The sequence below is a fragment of the Osmerus mordax genome, chromosome 21, assembly GCF_038355195.1.
Source record: "Osmerus mordax isolate fOsmMor3 chromosome 21, fOsmMor3.pri, whole genome shotgun sequence".
NCBI lineage: Eukaryota > Metazoa > Chordata > Actinopteri > Osmeriformes > Osmeridae > Osmerus > Osmerus mordax.
Genome location: NC_090070.1, coordinates 2,721,965 through 2,735,970, shown reverse-complemented (window position 1 = coordinate 2,735,970; position 14,006 = coordinate 2,721,965). Strand labels below are relative to the sequence as shown.

At 41.1% G+C, this 14,006-nt stretch overlaps 1 protein-coding gene across 1 annotated transcript in view; it reads left to right on the top strand.

The window, feature by feature from the left end:
* Positions 1 to 2,095, top strand: part of cdc6 (cell division cycle 6 homolog (S. cerevisiae)) — a 45,886-nt gene extending 43,791 nt beyond the window's left edge. Inside the window, exon 12 of the mRNA XM_067259230.1 lies at positions 1,697 to 2,095. Coding sequence (XP_067115331.1) covers positions 1,697 to 1,786 — 90 coding nt within the window. The 3' untranslated portion in view covers positions 1,787 to 2,095. The remainder of the gene's footprint in view (positions 1 to 1,696) is intronic.
* The last annotated feature ends 11,911 nt before the right edge of the window (positions 2,096 to 14,006 follow it).

Genomic DNA, 14,006 nt, shown 5'->3' with positions numbered 1-14,006 from the left:
CTAGCTAGATCGAAGGGAACACTCAGAATGTACTAGCTACTACACTTTAAAATGGGCAATTCTGTAATTTAAGAGACCTTTGTGAACAGGTTGACGAAGTTTATGCTGTGGCATTGAAGTTCATGTAAGTAGTCAGATAGTTTCACCTATTGAAAGACTTTTGATTTAAGTAAGGGGAGTGCCGAACATGTTCTGTCGCAGTTTGGCTTCCTAAACAGTTGTGGAGCTTTCTAGTGTGTCTTGCGTACAGCGTTGCAGTGAGCTAATGTCACTGTGTCCAATCCCGACCGCCGTAAACTCCTATTGTCCGAACGGGGTTTGGACACAGTTTCCGGTCTTTTTGCCAGCATTTTCTTTTGCGATCGCCAGCAAAGTGTAAGTAGTATTATTTTAGGCATACCAAACAATCTATGTGTCAAATTTCATGAACATATATGGACGTTTATATGTCTAAATAATATAGGAAAGTTACTTTGGCCGAAAGACCACTCGGCGACACTCGGGAGACGCTTGGGCGACGATCTTTACTCTGACAAGTGTGTCTGTGTTGTCATCGTACTGCTACTATATAGGTTAGCATACGAGTGTATTTCAACGCTAGCTTAACACTACTTTGTCTAACCAATGAAAATACACGATCAAGTGTGACGTGATCTGTAGTTGAGGGGAGGAAGGGATGGGGGCTGGCAAACTTTGAGAAGAGTTCAACAAAACATCCAGCAGGTGGTGGTATACAGTCAAATTGAGATTTTATCGCATAGTTTGGAGATGGTGAAGCGTGATATCTTATTGTGGAGGACATAACTACGTCCCCGGATATGTTGACAGCATTGATGGTCAGTTTGGTGACCCTGGATCAAGTTAATATCCCCGTAAAAACAGCAGCGGCGAGTGTTTACTACGAGGATAGAAGTGCGGTCGGGTTTTGGACACAGTGACGTTACACTGGTTTGAAACCACAGGTAATGATAATTTCACCAGAAAATCGTTTACTTGTAATCTAATGTCATAATAAATCCTACAACGAAAATGTATTTGTGAGGAATGTTTATTTTAACGATTGAAAACAGGTACTACAGTGGTCTATGATGCATGTGTTGCCCGGGTTGCTAATGTGTTGCTAATGTCATGATGCTAATGCGTCAGTGAAAGTGTCCAATCCCGACCGGTTTTTAGCTAACATTCTGATAAAATGCCACTTCAAATATTGATAAAAATTATCGTATCACGTTTTCAGCTGATGAACTGATTTCACGTTAAGCTTTAACTTCTTACCTTTCCAGCTAAATATTGTTAAAAAAATTTGAGTGACAATTTAATGAACTTGCATTTCTTATCAAAGAGTCTAATTTACAGACACAACAAAGAACATTTTTAGAAGGTTAGATGCCAACAGCAGCAACTTCAGTCTTTAGAGTTAAGAGTTGTTTGCTATTTAATCAAGTGAAAAGCATAGACCAAGGGTACCTTCCCCAAGATGAGCATCTCATCTCTCTTTCTTTGAGATTCTGTGAATGGTCAGTCCATTTTATTTATTGGTTGGAGTGTTAAGGACCATACTGCTTGGGTGCATGCTCAGACCAGACTTGTATACAAAAGAAATTCTATATTTGGGCAACCATAACATCCAGCAATATAGAGTTTACTTTCCTCAAGTGTGTGGTACGTGTGTAAACCCGTTGCTCCTAATTTGCAGATCTCTTTGAAGATTGAAGAGCGCGATGTGGAGAATGCTCTGAAAGATCGTGCCCTACTTGGCAGCATGTTGGCAGCTGGCCTCCCTTGACCTCGCCCCTGTGTCGTCTGCGGACATAACTAGATATTAACTAGTTTTTATGGTTTTGTTTTACACTGGGTTGGTTGGGCAACTATACAACACCACAACAATCCAACACAAGCTTTTTATTCCATACTTTGTTTTAATTCAAATTACCATTGATGTATTTGCTTTTTTAAAACCTCTTGGTATGAGGCTGTTATCTTGCCATTATTAATTGCGGCGAATCTGTTGATAATACCCAAGATAAGCTAATACCTTGAGCTACCTTTTTTTTTTCATTGATTTCATGAAATAAAAGTTTGAATACTGAATTACTTTCTTGCTTCGTTTATCCTTCTTTACACTTTGTTGAATCAATCACCAAATCTAATCTTTAGAAGATGTGGTACTTTCCTGCAATTTAAAATGTATAAGACTTCCACTTTAGCTCTAAAAATGTCATAAGCAAGCTCTTGAATTATGGAAACTGTTCTTTAAACATCATTTTTCTCATCATTTGGAATAATCAATATATTTTATCAGCTCGCAAATCCGTTTTCTTCCCTGATTGGTTTTATGAGGGCATTATTTTTATTCCAGATTGACTTAATAATAGTGGACACCTGTATTCCTATAATGAATTTGTTGAAATATATGGAATACATACAGCAAAAGACTACATCAAACTTACAAATAATATCTCTTCTAACTTATTGTTTCTGGTGAAAGCTTAGTCAATATACTGCAATGCAAACTTTAACGTTCCTCAACTGTTTATAAAAGGGGTTAGTATTTTGTATGTAAAATGCACAAGTACATATTTGAGAATTGCTACTACTCAAATATTAAAGCTCTTGGAAGATGGTTATCATTTTACCCAAATATTAACTTTCGAAATGTATGGACAGTACCAAACAAATTCGTATTTAATAATAAAATCAACGAAGTTCACGTTAAAATTATTCATTGTTACTACCCTTGTAATAAATATTTAAGTGAATTTAACCAAAACGTCTCCACACTTTGCTCTTTTTGCCAAGAAGAGGAAGAATCTCTTTCACACCTTTTCTATTTTAGTTCTTATACCAAATATTTCTGGCTTCAAATCTCTGCTTCCTTATTTCTTGTATTCCACCGGCTCGGTAATATTTCTGTCATGAATGTTCTTTTTAATGCTGATGTTTCAGACAATATGGAGCTTGAAGATTCAAACCTAACTGTAAAGTTATTTTCTCCAATTTGCGTTCATTATTAACACGCTTCACAAAATCTCCAATAAAAAAGCGTTGAAACCATCTTGTATGAACACAGAAATGAATCAATACAGAAATGTATGTATCAATCAATATTTAGCATACATAGAAATTATTTTACAATTAATGTACTGTATAGTCTTTGATTTTCTATGTCATTTATTTCTGTATTTTACGCTATCAAACAAGTGACATCAGGGATGCTGTGCTTGAAGTGGCTGATGACTACGACACAAAAACTGCAAGTGAAGCCAAATCGCTTGCAAATTAAATGCAAAGCTTTGAATTCATATTGTCTATGGTCATATGGTATGATATTTTGTTTGCTGTTAACACTGTCATTAAGACACTTAAGTCGAGTGACATGCAGCTGGATGTGGCCTTGTTGCAGCTAAATCGACTAATTGAATTCATGCAAAAATACAGAGACACTGGATTTATGTCCGCATTAGCCACCGCAACAGATTGCTTACGATTTGGACACTGAACCTGTCATCAAAGCAACGCGGCGAGTGAAACGCAAACTGGATGAAAATCGAAATGAATATACGCCAGACTCAGAGCAAGCATATATCGGATTATTTTATCGTTATAGTGGACCAGGCCCTTACAGCTCTTCAATCCCGTTTCAAACAAATGCAGGAGTTTGGTAACTTTTGGATTTCTTTTTGATTTGACCAAACTGTGTGAAATGGATGAGACTGACTTGCAGAGACGGTGCGAAAGACTGAATGATGGTCTGAGCACGCCCGACTCTCAGGACTAACGCGCTGGACCTCTTTCACATGTTGTGGATACTCTGAGAAATAGTTTCAAAAAGAACAGCTACACTTCAAACACTTCACTTCCTCAGACAGATTGAAGGAACTTTCCTTAACTGTGAGATTGCACTCAGGATCCTATTGACTTTACCTTTAACTGTGGCATCAGGTGAGCAAAGCTGTTTTTTGTGCACCTCCATGTCGCAGGATAGACTGTGGTCTCGCCCTGCTATCAATTGAAAAGGACGTTACATATCGAAGCTGGACTATAAAGACTTAATTGCTGAGTTTGCGGGAAAGAAGGCAAGGAAAGTGACTTTCACTATTCACTTAATGGCAGTTGTGGGCCGTCAGGGACAGCAAGGCCTTCTCGTGCTGGCCTACACATAGGCTACTCACTTTTTTCCTCGTAAATAGGCCTATGTAAATACAATTATTAAAAAATGTTGCGGTTATATATTTTTTCTTCATAACTTCCCCCCATTTTAATGTCATTCAATAAATACACTGACATAAATAAGTGAGTAGAGTTTTTATCCAATCATATTTCAGCTAGCTTGTGTCGTCAGGTTCTACGAAATCTGCATGAGGCTTTCAGAATCAACAAAGAAGGCTCCCTCTTCGTTTTCATCAGGGTAACCACATGGAAAGGCCGTTCGTTACCAACATTGTGTAGTTAGGTTTAATATAGGGTGAATATTGGTACGTAGGCCTCCAAAGTAATATAAAAAAATCATTATCAAGTCTACAACTTTACAAATGTTCACCGTAGTCTACAATAAATGTAGTAAAATCTTTTTTTTTATTCAAATATATCAACTAATATGGTGTCTTATCATCCTGCAGCCGATCTCGCCAGCGTCTAGCCGAAAAATTCGACCAGCTGCTGAAACGATCGCTTTGCGGCGCTTCGCGGCAAGTGTGGTCGGTCCCATTTGATAACATGGGCGCCAAAAGAAAAAAGGCGGCGCTTCCAGGCGCGTCGCAGCAGATCGCAGGCAGTGTGTCGCAGGCAGTGTGTCCCAGGCGTTACGCTGAACTTGACATGTACGCGTTAGCGAGAGAGAAAGTGACTTCAGTCACAGCTGTGCCAACATGTTGAATAGTTTTGCTGTTGCATATTCTCAAAAAGATGCATATAATCTTTTTACTTTGATTTTCAATTAATAGTTTGTTTCGTTATCGTCCTATATAGCTGTCGGAATTATGGACAGTCCCCGTGCGGGTTGAAAGTGATTCTTGCGCATGCATCACGGTGTATGTCAATAAGCAGTCAGGTGGCTGAGCGGTTAGAGAATCGGCTAGTAATCAGAAGGTTGCTGGTTCGATTCCCAGCCTTGTCAAATGACGTTGTGTCCTTGGGCAAGGCACTTCACCCTACTTGCCTCGGGGGAATTTCCCTGTACTTACTGTAAGTCGCTCTGGATAAGAGAGTCTGATAAATGACTAAATGTAAGCAGGGCAGTACCGTAACGGAAATACATGAGGCCCCCCTGCAGAATAACCCTGAGAGCCCCCCCCCCCCCCATATGTAAGGGGTAATGTATTGTCCGGCGGTTATTATCCAAAGATTAATCCCGACGGGACGAACAGGACCCCGACGCAATCAACTGAACTTTTTGGAACATTCTGAAGAGCCGTATAATAAATGCAAGATATCGAAACTCAAGCTTTTCTTTTGAGGGAAATGTATTCAATCAGAAAAAAACAGCTCAAACAGAGAACACATGTATTCCAACAGAAAAACAACACAAAGGCTAGGGCCTATCAAACAGCTATAACACCACCTATAACAATAACACCAGTCCGCGTAGCAGGATCCGAGCTACGCTACAGTTAGCTACCTATTTGCTGCGGGCTCGCCGGTCTGTGTGACCATCTGACCTATTTCGTCACGTCACTTACCTTGCTAACAAAGAAAGCACAATTAAATATACTTTTCTTTATTTTTATATAAACTCTGGAAACACAGACAAGACAATAAGACCATAGTGTGCATCGCATGTAAATCAAATTGGATAAAAAAAATTTTTTTTTAACTTTGCCACGCGAGGCCCCCCGTCCCTGCGAGGCCCCCCCGCGGTGCTGGGGCTGCGGGGGTAATCTTAATGGGCCTGAACCAGGGCCTCGCATGTTAAGTTCGCACAGGTCCTCGCACCCAGTTGCGACGGCTCTGCCACCAACATTCTTTGCCTCAAACCGAGGAGCGAGGGGTGGGGATCTGGGCAGTAACGGAACCAGAGGGGTGTCTGGGGTGGCACTGGACACCCCTGACATCTGATTGGCCACCCCGGGTGCCACCCCAAAATTTAATTCGCTACTGGAAATTTGATGCTGATTGACATCTCATTTGACCTCTTGTTGAAAGAAGCATTTATTTTGCTGCGTTGCGGTGCATTATTCAAATCGAAGAGAGATGTTTGTTGAGATACAGAAGAATAAGAACATACAGCAGAATAGAGAATATTTCCACAGCTCCACAAGCTCTTTTCGCGATTGAAAAAGGCATAATATTTGAAGCAAGTTTTAAGGTTTGCATTGGGTTTAGGTTTCCTGAAAAATTTTTATGAATGTTGATTAGCCTAGCTGTGTAAGTTAATGTTAGAACTTCGACTCCAATAACAGACAAACTGAGACAGTCAGTAGGCTACCGTAATTTTCGCAAAATAAGCCGCGGCTTGTACTCCGATTTTACAGTTGTCTTGTGCTTGTGCGGTTTATATTTCGAAGCGGTTTATAATCCGGTTTTAGAACACAAACGTGCCTTTGTCTCAAGATCTCTACAGACCGTGCAGCCAATTTAATGCTCAACATTTGAATGGGGGCTTAGCTTATTACTTGAAAGAGGAATTATTTAGGCTACTGTGTCGTCAGGGCTTGGAAATACAGTGACTTGCTAAAGTAGGCAAATGGCTAGTAAAACATAACATTTCATAATAATTTCAGTTAATCTAACAGCTGCAAGACCCAGTGAAATGTTATAGGCTAACTAGCAAAATAACGCTAGCATCGCTAACAACATCACTAATTCAACTTTGGTAGTCTAACCGAGCTCTTTGTAAATTCGTTTTAGATATAATTGTATATGATAGTGTGGAAAATAAGACACGGACGCGGTCTCTTTTCATAACTTGTATTCTACCACTGCTCTTCTTGACATCGCCATTCGAACATCCCTCACTGATATCACGCAATGCTTTCGGCATCAAGCCTACGGTAACTCCCGAGGGACAAAACACCCTTGTCCGTTGTCACATAGAAAGGTCTGCTACAGTCGGCTATCCTCAGGATTTGCAAGATAGCTAAACTTATACTATATCTAAAATAAATGTGTGGGCATAACAATGGATTCTGCAACTAAATGAAATGATTGAATTTATTTCTGAACATACTCACAACCGAAGTGTGTTACACAATGCTGTAAGATCGCCTATAGAGCTCCGGACGTCACGTGACTTTACTGTTTACGTCGCCATTTTGGCAGGAAAGTAGTGGCTAAAATGAACGGCGCCAGCACGGATTTCAACCTGGGGTGCGTTTCCCGAAAGCGTTGTAAGCCTAAATTGATCGTAGAGTCCATCGTACGATGGATCTTAGTTGTATGGGCCATTTCCCAAAACCATCGTAGCTAAAGAGGCACTTGAAAATCCTCGCAGATTAACGAGAGCTCCAGAGCAGTCGTAGATCGCTAAGTGCATTGTAGCGCAGAGACTCAGTGGAGACACACGTAGGCAGACCATGAAAACTACATTAGACTAAAGGCCGATATATGCTTCTGCGTTTTTCGAAAAACGGACACATGGGAACGCCCTTGTCTCCGTGGAACGCCCTCTACGAGCTATCCGTCAGCCCTCGGAGAGCCCCGGAGAGCTCGATGTGCACCTCCTGAATTTTCTAACTATCCGTCGTAATTTCGGAGAGCGACGGAGAGCTACGGAGACCCCCTTGGCTGTGATTGGTCAGTATTAAGGACCGCTTGCGTCAGGGGCGGGGTTGCCCTGATAAACAGGACGAACAGAATCCTTTGACCGCCATTGCTGTAAGTTTTTAGAATTCATATTTCAGCTAAACAGTACATGTAAATCAGCATCTGAATTAAAATGTGACGAGAAATGGGCAGTGTAGTTGCTGAAAATGTGCGTATTTTATTGATGAAACGGCTAATTTGTAAATTTACTCCGACTTCTCGATAACCTAGGTAAATAAACACTCGACGACGACTTACAAAAAAACGTTGCGCCACCTACTCTTCTGGCGGTGAATTGTTTTCAGCACCCACAGCCTACGGAGAACCATAAACGAAGTCTATCCGTCCGTATCCGTGCGTATCCATGCGCCCGCCCATCCGTTAACGGAGACGCAGAAGCATATTTCGGCCTTAATGCTGAAAGTTACTTCCGATGGAAAATAAGATTATTTTGGTTCTCTTTTTCCACCAGTTGCGTTGGAACTGGGATATTTGTTAGAACCATACAAGTTTAAGTGCCGAAACAATATCAGAATCTGGTTTATTCTCAAGTAAATTTAGGTTACACAAAATAATTTGATTTGGTGGGTTTGGCGCATGCAATAAACGAAGGTAGATTTAACAAACAAATGTCAGTCTTATTCAAAGTACTATAACATTGAAATATGGCTGTTGTAATGTGCAATAGTAACTAGAAATGCATTAACGTAACGTGTTTACGAGTGCAATAACACAACAATTGAACATTGAAGATGTTTATTAGAGTTATAGGGCTGGTAGCACGCCAAGCCCGGTGGATGAAGAGGCTGGTGGCAAAGCCGAGCCTGACGTTGGGGAGGCTGGTAGCGAGGCCGAGCCTAGCGTCCTGTGAAGACAAGAGTGTCATTCTCTAGAACATGATCAAGACTGAATGAAGTGGGTAAGGATGGGATAGTTACCGGGCTGGAGGTGTGGTGGAAGAGTCCTTGAGGGTCACGACTGAGCAGAAGCACGAGCAGATCCCCCTGGCGTGCCTGAGAGAAGCAGAGGGTGGGAAAGCAACAAAACATGTGAGCATGCAGACAGGAGGAATAGAGTGTATATGCAGAAACAATAGCCTACCTGGGAAGAGGGAGGTGCAGTCCAATTCTCCCGTACTTCATTTTGCCTAATGTGGTATTATTTTCCTGGATTCAAGTTATGCCTAATTCCATTTAGACATGAGTCAGTGAGAGTTGGAAGAAACTGTTCCTTGGGCGAGAGGTTCTTGTCCAGGTAGACCACAGCCTCCTGCCGGAGGGGAGTGGCTGGAACAGTGTGTCCAAGGCAGGGTACCAGATGGTGATAAAGGAGGTGAGGATGCACTCAAATATGGTACCCATCATTGTCAGTACCCAATACTGCACCATCATTGTCTTTGACTGATCAACTTCTTCAGTTGACACAGGAAGTACATCCTGTTGTGTCTTCTTGGTGAGGGAGCTGATGTTACATTTAAATGTATTCATTTAGCAGACGCTTTTATCCAAAGCGCCTCTAAGAGAGTTTTACAAAAAGTGCTGGGAGATGGTAGCGCCCAGGAAATGGAAGGATTCCACAGGATTGACTGGGAAGTCACACAGGGTGAAGGGGCTGGGAGGGAGTGAAAACTCATACAAAAATCATTAAAACCATTGAAGATAGCCGAAGTCCTGCACTGCTGACTTGTCCCCTCTGGTTGTGGGGAATTGGATGTGGTCTGGGATGTGGCAAAGTAATGCAGTTGTGACAGCCTGCACAGATCTTGACACCGAGGCCTTGGAGAGCCCATGTCCATCTCCAAGAACCTCCAGAAAACTTCCAGTGGCCTAGAACTTTAACACTGCCAGTAGGGTTGCAGGGGTCAGTGCAAAGGACCTCCTTGTTAGCCTCTGCAGGTCTGCTTGTATGAGGTTCAGGAGCATCATGATATCATGAAGTCATCTGACATATCTTACACTCATAATGAGTATAATTGATCAACCATCAATTAAAGTAGAGTTGATTATTCATGTCAGAAACAATGATTCCATGTTGAAGACATGGGGTATTCATTACTTATGTGTTTGGCATTTGTCACAATCTCATTTGTGGCCAATATGTGAGAATCATGAGATTGCAAACACGGTCTTGGAAAGCTGTTGGCCTATGCAAGATTGTAGATATAGTCAACACTAGAAAATAAGACAGTAAATGTGTTGAATTGAGATGCTTGTATTTGTACATTGAATTATTTAGGCTGCTAGCTGGGACATGCCATGTGTGATACCATTTATATGCATGGTTTTTAACCTTGTAGTTCAATCAAGTAGTAAATATAGGACTCATATATATATATATATATTTGCCTATGGGAAGTGGAGTACCAAGAAGAGTAATTTGAGAAATTGTTGTTTTATGGGAGTTTGTTCGACCTGCTCCTGCTCCTCACATCTCTATCTATAAGGTAAACTGTAAGGATGTAAAAATGTAAGGATTGGACAGGCAACACTGAATATATGATACAATTCACAATTCAGCCTTTTCTTAATTTAAATAAACATTGTATGCTTAGGCAATAAGGTAACCTAAATTGACACTACCCTGTTGATTGGGCAGAAGAATAGGCACAGAAATGGAGGGCCTTGTGAACTTCATCTCTTCAAACAACAGCTTCCTCACCTCAATATGGGGACGAGCCCACTTAATTTCCAAGACCTCCTCTTGGTATTTAGCATCCTGTGTCGCTGATTGCAGGGTCCTGACACCGGTGTAAAACTCAGATGTTTGCACGTTCACCTTGTCTTTGCATCATACAATGTAGCCTACATTGAAAAGTACTAAAATAAGTAGTTTATAATAAATGTTAAGTTTTCTGTAGCAACAGAAAATATTTTTTGTGTACCTTAATTCGTCAATTATTTTGGTTGACGTTTTAATTTTAAAGTCTTAAAGTTGCGTCAGAAGAATCACATTTCAGTACAATGGACATCGTCTTGTTAAGTGCAACTTAAGAGACACGTACGATGATTCTCCTTACGAGCATGTTCGGGAAACGCACGTAAGGAATAACGATGGATCGTTATTTTGATCGTAGAGAACCCTCATAACAGCTACGATCCATCTTTATCGGGAAACGCAGCCCTGGTCGAGTTCACTGCGCACTTTAATTCAAAAGACATAGGCAGCTATAAAGCAAAACTTGATCGATTAAACATTAGTGATCCATATAATGCTCCTGGAGCTACGACCTTTACGAGTGAAACGGAAGGCTTCCCTAACCTTCTGTATCAAGATATTTACAACTCTATCAACTTTCATTCGTCCTACTCTGGAGAGTCTTTGAAAGCCTACAAAAGTCTGGAGGGATATAAATGGACGCAATCAGCGGGATTAGTGATGAATATTCAGCTTTGAAGTCTACTGGCTACAAATTGCTATGTGTAGCTAACGTTAATGCAATCAGTTTTATAACTTGTATAGCTAGTAAAGAATATATTGTGCTTAGTAAAGTTATGCATTGTGCTTATTAAAGTTCTGTCTTATGAACTGAGAAGTGTGCTCAGGCTTAAACATTGAGTTTCGACCACAGAGTGTGGGGAAAAGGCTGTATTTTGTGTCTCTATCTCTTCATTTTCAGAAACAAACTTGAAACCGGGTGGAGATGGCACCCGAGCAGGTGGGACGCGTAGGCAAGAACAACTCCCTGATGTACGAGAGAACAAGCTCAACCCTCTTTTCATCTTTGTGTTTTAATTGCATTGTATAATATATGCTGGGGAGGGAAAGATAGCCAGGACTTCGTGAACCAACCCAAACTCTGTTGCGGGTAGGGAAACGTAGACAACCCCAGAGTTCTGTACTTGTTGACTTCCAACTGCTGCATTAAAGCTGATATTATCGGACCTCTGCGACTCCAGACCACTGTCTCTAGAATACAGACTTGTGTACACAGAGTTGTGTACATATTGGAATAGACATAAATAATTAATCCTTCACTAGCTAGCGTTAGCAACGTTCGTCAACGGTTAGCTACTAACGTTGGCTAACGTACATTATATCAGTGCACTTTTCATCACAAAAAATGCCATTATATATTTATTACAGATAAGTCATTCCAAGAGATTGAATGATCTTCAGTTGAAGCCATGGGTGGTTGTCAGGAATTATAGGGTTCTTCTCTCTGGATCTTAGGAATCCTATAAAATGCTCTCCCTTTATCTTTTCCCCGATGGTTCAGGTATCCCGGCGCATAGCAGCTATCCACCAGGTTGAATCAACGTTTATTGAAATAGGCAGCAAATTAAACTATGTATAATATGTATGTAAGTATATATGTACAGTTAGGTCCATAAGTATTTGGACATTGACACAATTTTCATCATTTTGGCTCTGTATACCACCACAATGGATTTGAAATGAAACAATCAAGATGTGCTTTAAGTGCAGACTTTCAGCTTTAATTTCAGGGTATTTACATCCAAATCAGGTGAACGGTGTAGGAATTACAATACATTTTATATGTGGCCCCCCCCTTTTTAAGGGACCAAAAGTAATTGGACAATTGGCTGCTCAGCTGTTCCATGGCCAGGTGTATGTTATTCCCTCATAAAGGGAGTTCGTTATTTCATTGACAAGGAGCAGATAAAAGGTCTAGAGTTCATTTCAAGTATGGTATTTGTGTTTGGAATCTGTTGCTGTCAACTCTCAATATGAAGTCCAAAGAGCTGTCACCATCAGTGAAGCAAGCCATCGTTAGGCTGAAAAATCAAAACAAACCTATCAGAGAGATAGCAAAAACATTAGGTGTGGCCAAATCAACTGTTTGGTACATTCTTAAAAAGAAAGAACGCACTGGTGAGCTCAGCAACACCAAAAGACCCGGAAGACCACGGAAAACAACTGTGGTGGATGACAGAAGAATTCTTTCCCTGGTGAAGAAAAACCCCTTCACAACAGTTGGCCAGATCAAGAACACTCTCCAGGAGGTAGGCGTATCTGTGTCAAAGTCAACAATTAAGAGAAGACTTCACCAGAGTAAATACAGAGGGTTCACCACAAGATGTAAACCATTGGTGAGTCTCAAAAACAGGAAGACCAGATTAGAGTTTGCCAAAAAACATCTAAAAGAGCCTGTACAGTTCTGGAACAACATCCTATGGACAGATGAGACCAAGATCAACTTGTACCAGAATGATGGGAAGAGAAGAGTATGGAGAAGGGAAGGAACTGCTCATGATCCAAAGCATACCACCTCATCAGTGAAGCATGGTGGAGGTAGTGTTATGGCGTGGGCATGTATGGCTGCCAATGGAACTGGTTCCCTTGTATTTATCGATGATGTGACTGCTGACAAAAGCAGTAGGATGAATTCTGAAGTGTTTCGGGCAATATTATCTGCTCAGATTCAGCCAAATGCTTCAGAACTCATAGGACGGCGCTTCACAGTGCAGATGGACAATGACCCGAAGCATACTGCGAAAGCAACCAAATAGTTTTTTAAGGCAAAGAAGTGGAATGTTCTGCAATGGTCAAGTCAATCACCTGACCTAAATCCAATTGAGCATGCATTTCACTTGCTAAAGACAAAACTGAAGGGAAAATGCCCCAAGAACAAGCAGGAACTGAAGACAGTTGCAGTAGAGGCCTGGCAGAGCATCACCAGGGACGAAACCCAGCGTCTGGTGATGTCTATGGGTTCCAGACTTCAGGCTGTCATTGACTGCAAAGGATTTGCAACCAAGTATTAAAAGTGACAATTAGATTTATGATTATGTTTGTCCAATTATTTTTGTCCCTTAAAAAGGGGGGGGGGGGGCACATATAAAATGTGTTGTAATTCCTACACCGTTCACCTGATTTGGATGTAAATACCCTGAAATTAAAGCTGGAAGTCTGCACTTAAAGCACATCTTGATTGTTTCATTTCAAATCCATTGTGGTGGTATACAGAGCCAAAATGATCAATCGTGTCAATGTCCAAATACTTATGGACCTAACTGTATGTACACTCTGGCGCTCCACTTGGCTCTCCACTTTCCTGCCAAAATGGCGATGACCGGTGCATGCTGGGATTGCGTGACGTCAACTCCCGGAGCTCTATTCATGCATTGCTCTTGGTACCAAGTATGCCCTGCGGCAAGCTGAAAAGCTACTAAATTAAGGGGATTAGCTTAGTTAAATAAGCATTGTTTGGAGTTGTATTGTGTTGGTTATGTTTTGAAATGTGTAATGCTATGGTCTTTAGATAATGAGTGTTCACCCTGATTGGGAATGTTGTCTACAGGGGT